Source organism: Meles meles, chromosome 7, assembly GCF_922984935.1.
Source record: "Meles meles chromosome 7, mMelMel3.1 paternal haplotype, whole genome shotgun sequence".
NCBI lineage: Eukaryota > Metazoa > Chordata > Mammalia > Carnivora > Mustelidae > Meles > Meles meles.
Window position 1 is genome coordinate 94,715,375 of NC_060072.1, and position 8,386 is coordinate 94,723,760.

The following is an 8,386-nucleotide window of genomic DNA, read 5'->3' on the forward strand; positions in this document are numbered from 1 at the left end:
CAAATTCCTCATATCAGTGAGATCACATGAAAATTGCCTTTCTCTGATTGACTTATTTCACTTAGCATAATAGCCGCTAGTTCCAGCCACGTCACTGCAAATGACAAGATTTCATTTTTGATAACAGCGTAATATTCCTCTGTGTGTGTGTGTGTGTGTGTGTGTGTATGTGTGTGTGTGTGTGTGTGTGTATCACATCTTCTTAATCCATTCATCTGTAAATGGACATCTAGGCTCTTTCCGTAGTTTGAACCTGACTTTTTGGAGTGTTTTTTCTCTGATCACATTTGATAAATCTTAAGTGGCAAGAAATAGCAGCCTGAGACCATGAGTACAAAGCCACAGATAACTGAAGAATCCAAGAAGAAATCCCTTCTGTTTCCTAGTCTCTGCAGACAAATATTTGACATTTATGATTTTGCAATGTGGAGGAGCCTGGGTCAATGCCACTGAAATCTTACACCTAAGAATAAGCACAATGAATTTACCATTTCTTAAAAAGCATGGAACAGAGATTAGAATAATCTCATTCCTTGTTTTGGTCAAGGTTGTCTGCTTTAACTTTGTGCCAGAAAGAATAAAATCCTCCTTGTAGGAATAAATCATCATCCATGCCATTAACATTTGAGTATGGTTTTGAGTATACAATAAAAAATTCACCAGCATATCAGAGGGAGATTCAAATGACCAAAACCATGAACATAAGAGAAATAAAAAGAGACCTGAGAAGATCTACATATATTTAGCACACAGTCCGTAAAATAACTGGAATTAATACTTTCACTGAAGAGCTAAGAAATTAACAACTTAAGTAATTGTTATTGGGTGTTTAAGAAATACTTATGCAGCAATCTATAGATTCAATCTCTAAGAAAATGCAATCCCTATCAGAATACCACTAGCTTTTTTTTTTTTTTTAATATGACAGAGATTACAAGTAGGCATAGAAGCAGGCAGAGAGAGAAGAGTAAGCAGGCTCCCTGCTGAACAGAGAGCCCAATGTGGGGCTCAATCCCAGGGCTTTGAGATCATGACCTGAGCCAAAGGCAGAGGCTTTAACCCCCTGAGCCACCCAGGTGCCCTGTAATACCAATAGCCTTTTAACAGACTAGACCATTTCTATAGAAATTTCTATAGAAATACAGACTAGAACATTTCTATAGAAATTTCTATAGAGGGCGCCTGGGTGGCTCAGTGGTTTAAGCTGCTGCCTTCAGCAAAGGTCATGATCTCAGGGTCCTGGGATCGAGTCCCGTATCAGGCTCTCTGCTCGGCAGGGAGCCTGCTTCCCTCTCACTCTCTCTGCCTGCCTCTCTGCCTACTTGTGATCTCTCTCTGTCAAATAAATAAATAAAATCTTAAAAAAAAAGAAATTTCTATAGAAACACAGACTAGAACATTTCTATAGAAAATTTCTATAGAAACACAGACTAGAACATTTCTATAGAAAATTTCTATAGAATCACAAAAAAAAATCCAAAAAGCTAAACCAGACTTCAGAAAGAAGAACAAAGTTGGAGTTATCACAAATCCAGAATTCAAGCTATACTACAAAGCTACAGGAATCCTAACAACATGATACAGTCACAAAAATAGACACATAGATCAATAGAACCAGATAGAGAGTTTAGAAATACATCCACACTTATATCGACAATTAATCTATGACAAAGAAGGAAAAATATACAATGGGGAAAGAGAATCTTTTCAATGAATGGTGTTAGGCAAACTGGAGAGCTACATGCCAAAGAATGAAGCTGAAACAACTTACACTATACACAAAAATAATCTCAAAATGAGGGAGGGAAGAAGGAGGGGGTAAAGATTCTCAACATGGGTTAAAGATCTAGATGTCAGAGCTGAAACCATAAAAACTGATAGAAAACAAAGGCAGTGATTTCTTGGACATTGGCCGTGGCAACCTATTTATGGACATGTCTCCTTAGGCCAGGGAAACAAAAGCCAACATAAACTATTTGGACTACACCAAAATAAAAAGCTTTGCACAGTAAAGGAAAACATCAACAAAACAAAAGGACAACCTATGAACAAAAGGAGGTACTTGCAAAGGATATATCCAATAAAGTGTTAATAATCCTAACATGTACAGAATCCATACAACTTAATACCAAAAAGATAAATAATTTGACTTAAAAGTCAGCAGAGAAGATACATAGATATAGGAAACAATTTTGATAATAATAAGGATTTGGTAGAATATGAGAAAGACAAATATTAAAATGATTTAAACAAGGATACTGTATTTTTATCCCACTTAAATGTATGTATGTTGAAACTCCTCCATGAAATCACTGTGTTTCTAAGCTGGAAGGACCTGCAGTGGTGTCAAGAACTTAGGTGTGGTCTCTCTTGTATTTCTAGTGTGATTGCTTATTCTCTGGCTCTAAATGGCTTGTATCCCATCTACATCACAACACTGAGAGGGGTTAGAGAGCAAGAGGAGGGCAACCTTCTTTTATCAAAGGATAATCCATAGAAATTGCTCATCTCCACTTACACTCTTTGCTTATAATTTGGTCACATGGTCACGACAAGTTGCAAGGAAGGCTAGCTATAGTCATAGATAAATATTCCATTAACACAGAGGAAGTGGAGAATGCTTGGGTATTAAGAAATATTCATTAGTTTAAGATCTACTAGATCATACAACAAAGATTATCTGGAAAAAGATACCTTTCAAAAATGAAACTGAGGTCATGCATAAAAGAAATTCCTAGTTGTATCTGCAGGATTAATGGTGATGTATTTAACTTGAGGCAGTGTTTTCTATGACAGGTTAATAAATATTATCACTTTTCGTTATCAACAGAAATATTTTTTTTTCCTATTTTCTTTCCTACTATCTATATTTTTGAACTCAAATATGACTATCCAGAAGAACAATCACATAGTAGGGAAGTCCTAAACTGAATTCTCAGGAGACACAGTTAAAAGCAGTTTTTTAGGGGTGCCTGGGTGCCTCAGTCAGTTGAGCAACTGACTTTTGATTTGAGATCAAGTCATGATCTCAGGGTCGTGAGATCAAGCCCCACATCTGGCTGACACTGGAGTCTTTTTGTCTTTCTCCCTCTGCTCCTCCCTCCTGCTTGTAATCTCTCTCTCTCTCTTTCTCTCATTCTCTCTTTCTCAAATAAATATAATAAAAATTTTAAAGGAGGTTTTTTAAATATTTATATTTATTTTGATTAAGATTTTATTCATTTATTTGATGGTGAGAGAGATGGTGAGAGAGGGAACACAAATGGGGGAATTCAAGAGAGAGAAATCCCAGTGCAGAGCTGGGATCATGACCTGAGCCAAAGGCAGACAAGTAACAACTGAGCCACCCAGGTCCCCCAATATTTGGTGGATGGGTAGAATTTTGTAATAAATTATAAATATGTGATCCCTTGGGAATGGTGTTCTTGGAGCTCCTATACTCCTGAGAATTCTTCAATAATCTTTAGATTTTTTCCTTCAGGACCCAGAAAGCATAAATATTCCAAGGGATCAAGTGTTCACTAACTTATATGGCATTGAGGATAATACAGGGAAAAGTATTCAATACAAAAATAAATAAATCGTAGCAATGGGGAAATTTAATATACTATTCTAAGTATCTACCAAAAAAAGAAAAAAAAAAAACAGCTAATGAAACAATTTACAAAGTTGTCTTAAATACAAAGAAAAAACAATTTTTTTGTTGTAAGCTAGAAGGAGACCTATTCAGAGAGGAATGGAATGTCAGTGTACTCTGCTCAGCATGATGATAAAAGATTTAAAGACTGGAGCAGAGATCAGTTTATCTGAATAAATCTGTGTATATATCTTCTTTTGAAAAGGTGTTTGAGTTTTTAGGTCTTTGGCAGAATGATTTAAAACTCAAAAAAAATGAAAAGAAGAGGTATGTCTAAAATTTAAAAACTATATTTCCTGTTAGTTATGTTTAACCCATGTTGTTCTGTTATACCATTAAAGAATTTAATTTAAATTTTCTAATCTTTTAAATTTTGATTGTAGGGAAAACAGTGACAGAAGACCAATGGAATACAGTGAAAATGTGGTATTGAAAAAAAAATTTTTAAAGATTTTATTTATTTGACAAACGGATCTCAAGTAGGCAGAGAGGCAGGCAGAGAGAGAGGAGGAAGCAGGCTCCCCACTGAGCAGAGAGCCTGATGCAGGGCCCGATCCTAGGACCCTGGGATTGTGAAGGCAGAGGCTTTAACCCACTGAACCACCCAAGTTCCCCATAAAAAATGTTTTTAAGTTTCACCAGTATTCACAATATCTAATGCAAGTAAACATCATTGTATTCATAGGCTTGACTTCTAATGGTTCTGTAATATGAGCTTTGTCAATTTTTGAACAATGTGTGTTGGGGATAGTTGGTGTGTGGAAAGGTTAAAGTTGAACAAAGAAATAATTTGACAGTAAAATTCTGATTTAGGTGTTATAAGTATACCTTTAGTTACTGCCATTGGGATATTTTGTGTAAATGTAGATTGCTTCACAATTAATGTGAATGTAAAAGGAATGCCCAGGAAAAACAATAGTCCTTTCTTTTTCATTTACATTATTAAGGTGATTTTGATAGTAGATCTCATTTGTTAATCTTAGAGTCCTCATGTAAATGCCTCTAGATAATTGGAATCAACTTTTATTTGTCCTTATATATTTATTTTTATTTATGTATATGCCTTTTATTTTTAAAAAGATTTTATTTATTTCTGAGAGAGAGAGAGAGAGCATGTGTGAGTTGAGAGAGAGAACATGAGCAGCAGGGAGAGTCAGAGGCAAAGGGAGAAGCAGACTCCCCTGCTGAGCAGGGAGCCTAATGCAGGGCTCAATCCCACAACCCTAGGATCATGACCTGAACCAAAGGAAGACGCTTAACTGATGAAGCCATCCAGGTACCCCTGTACATGCCTTTTAATAATAGCAACTTATGTCTTGGGGGCACCCAACAACGCTCTCAGTTCTTGAGCATCTGCCTTTGGCTCAGGTCATGACCCCAGTGTCCTGGGATCCAGCCCCATATCTGGATCCCTGCTTAGTGAGGAGCCTACTTCTCTCCCTCTTCAGCTCCTACATCATCGTGTTCCCTTTCTCACTCTCTGTCTTTGTCATAAATAAACTCTTTTAAAAAATAATAATAACTTGTGTTTTTGAGGTTGAAAGTAATTATCTTGGTATCAAGACAGACAGTATTGTCTTATCTAGTAGCTAAAGCCAAACCTTACGTATTTTATTGTGCTTGATGATGAAGATACCCGGGAAGGAAATATTCCTTAAAGATATAAATAATTTTTTGGAGAAATAGACTATAATATCTCCTATAATTGTTTGCACAAAGTATTTTACTTTTAAGGTGATGACTTGGATAATATACTCCTTCAAACTTAAACCTGATTTCCAACTGACCAGCCTAGCAAGCCTGAGCATATGATTGTCTCAATATATGCGTGGTGTTGAAAATAGTATCTGTATAGTTAATGTTTCTTTAATTATGAGTTAGCTGAATGTTGTTATGATAGGGAAATATATGCTGCCTAAAATTGGTGTCACCACTGTTCTGAGATATGTTGTGTGCTTGAAATGTACCAAATACTCTCACACCCTATTTCCCTTAGGCCATGCTGATCTCAAAATTGTTCACGTTTTCAGTCTGTATTTTAGACAAAGAATAAAATGGTAAGTGTAAAGCACAGAAGCAGGTGGGGAGGAATTTTATTGGAGAACATTTTCTCCTCAAAATTTGTAAGTTACATATTTAGTTACCAATTTATTATTTAAAAAAAATTTTGTCTTAGTAATTTGTATATTTTAAATCTTCTAATTTTTTTTTCTCAAATTTGCTATCCTGTCTCTTTAAACCCTTCTTATCCTCTGGGTTTTTGTAAAGCTTTGTCTTTAATGCTCTCTTCTCTTAACCTCTAACACCTCAGACAATTTTCTGAACACTAATTTGTATATTTCTCTCTGCATCTCAATCATTTTTCTCATTTTCACCTTATTTTACTTGATCTATTCTCAGAACTGTAACATGCAGAAGAAAACTGAGCTTTTTTCTTATATACACTGAAATTACTAGACTGTTCCCACTGATTTTGTTTCAGGATACAAACTGGGAAGGGGGTATATTGAAGAAATAGAAACACTAATAAGCATGGAAAATAAATAAATTCCCAATGTCTCAAAGTCACTTATCTGAAATTGTATCTCATTAGCCATGAAAGTAAATGACACAATAATCAGGCATTTGAGTTGGTTATTTGAAGAAAATGGAAAAGTTATGATAGCCCTGTTTATTGAAGACAGCGAGGGGTGTGTGTGTGTGTGTGTGTGTGTGTGTGTTTTAAATGGAATAAATGGGTTGCTGTACTTTTAAGGACAGATACCATTTTGTTTCTAGTATGCATACCTTTTAATTGAACAAGAAATGGCATCGACTCCAATTCTTGTGTAAATTCAAGAGAGGAAAAGCATTTTTCTATGTTTGAAATCTCCCTCTAATTTCCATCAAATTTATTTCCTTAAAAATCAACAATTTATACCAACATATAGGTTATTCGCCAGTACAGTAGAATTACAAACTGAAGATGGAATTCTCTGTCCAGATGCTCTCAAAATGCAAACTATTGTTTCTCCTGGCATACCCATCTTCAAAACCTGAACGAGCATTGTGTTACTCTATCTGAAATGTCGCTTACTAACTTCATTTTAGACAATTAAATCACTCTTATTTTTCCACTGGGATTGTCAATTTCTTTCTGTTTTTCTTTCCTACTTAGAACTGGAAAAATAGAGGATAGTAATGAGCAACCACACACAAGCGATAGTGTTTACACTGGCAGGTTTGACTGACGACCCACAATTGAAAGTTGTGTTATTTGTCTTTCTGCTTCTCACCTACTTGCTGAGTGTCACTGGCAATCTGACCATCATCACACTCACCCTGGTGGATACTCACCTCAAGACCCCCATGTATTTTTTCCTTCGGAATTTTTCCTTCTTAGAAATTTCCTATACTACTACATGCATCCCTAAATTGTTGGTTACTATGGCAACTGGAGACAAAACCATAACCTATGATAATTGTATTACTCAAGTGTTTTTTGCCTTCCTTCTTGGTGCATCTGAATTTTACTTGCTGGCTGCTATGTCCTATGACCGCTATGTTGCTATCTGTAAGCCCCTGCATTACACAACCATCATGAACAGTAAGATCTGCATTCAACTTGTCTTCTGTTGTTGGCTTGCTGGATTCTTTACCATCTTTGTACCTCTCCTCTTAGGCCTAAAGCTTGACTTCTGTGCCTCCAAAATTATTGACCATTTCTACTGTGACACAACTCCCCTCATGCAGATCTCATGCTCAGACACACAGCTCGTTGAGACCATGGGGTTCATTTCTGCATCGATGACACTTGTGGTCACATTGCTAATGGTTATAATTTCATATGCTTTTATTGCCTTAACAATTCTAAAAATCCCTTCAAGTAAGCAGAAGAAAAAAGCTTTTTCAACATGTTCTTCTCACATGATTGTGATATCCCTCTCTTATGGCAGCTGCATCTTCATGTATGTTAAACCTTCAGTTAAACAAAGAATATCTTTTTCCAAGGGAATTGCAGTGCTCAATACTTCCGTGGCCCCACTATTGAATCCTTTCATCTACACTTTAAGGAACCAGCAAGTGAAAAAAGCTTTCATGAACATGATACACAGGGTTGTTTCTTTCTCAAATAAATGAATGTCCTGTTGCATTTTATACAAAGGAAATGAACAAAGAAACCCCTAATAATATCAATGTACCCAGTAGTAGTTTCCAATACACAGTTTCTTCTGGTTTGTTTTTATTTTTTTAGTTTGTATTGTTTGCTTTCATGTCTTTGATATTCATCTTTACCTCTTCTCAAGTTCTATTTGCACAAAAAAATCTTTGTTCCAAAGAATTTAATTTTCTTTATGTCCTTTAAGAGATTTTTTTTTCTCATCTCAATTCCTTTACCTGTGAATATCTGAAAGAAATGGAGCTAAGCTTTCAGTCTTTCTGTTATCTTTGAATTCTAGTCAAGAATATGAAGTATTTTTTCTCATTCTTTCTAAAATAAATAAATCTTTAAAAAAATAAATAAAACATTGTGCATTAGAGTATGTTCCATTGAAACTAGTTGTTTAATTTGTGTTAGAGAATTCTGAGCAATTATAAATATTTCAATTAAACCAGACAAATAATATACTAGCAATCATAAGAAATTATTGAGCATACCTGTCTCCTGAAGGGTGAAACAGCATAATAATTTCAGCAAATACATTAGCCTGGTTTGAAAATTATAACATACACATCAACTTCAGATGATTTCATGAGTATAAATGTTTT

The 8,386-nt window shown here is 35.3% G+C and overlaps 1 protein-coding gene across 1 annotated transcript; it reads left to right on the forward strand.

The window, feature by feature from the left end:
- Positions 1-6,817: 6,817 nt before the first annotated feature.
- LOC123946056 (olfactory receptor 6C74-like) lies at positions 6,818-7,756 on the forward strand. Its single transcript, XM_046011127.1, has one exon. The coding sequence runs from the start codon at positions 6,818-6,820 to the stop codon at positions 7,754-7,756; it is 939 nt and encodes a 312-aa protein (XP_045867083.1).
- Positions 7,757-8,386: the final 630 nt, after the last annotated feature.

What these genes read in the sequence shown, in the direction of transcription:
- LOC123946056 (XM_046011127.1), top strand. Translation starts at nt 6,818, where the DNA reads ATGAGCAACCACACACAAGCGATAGTGTTTACACTGGCAGGTTTGACT.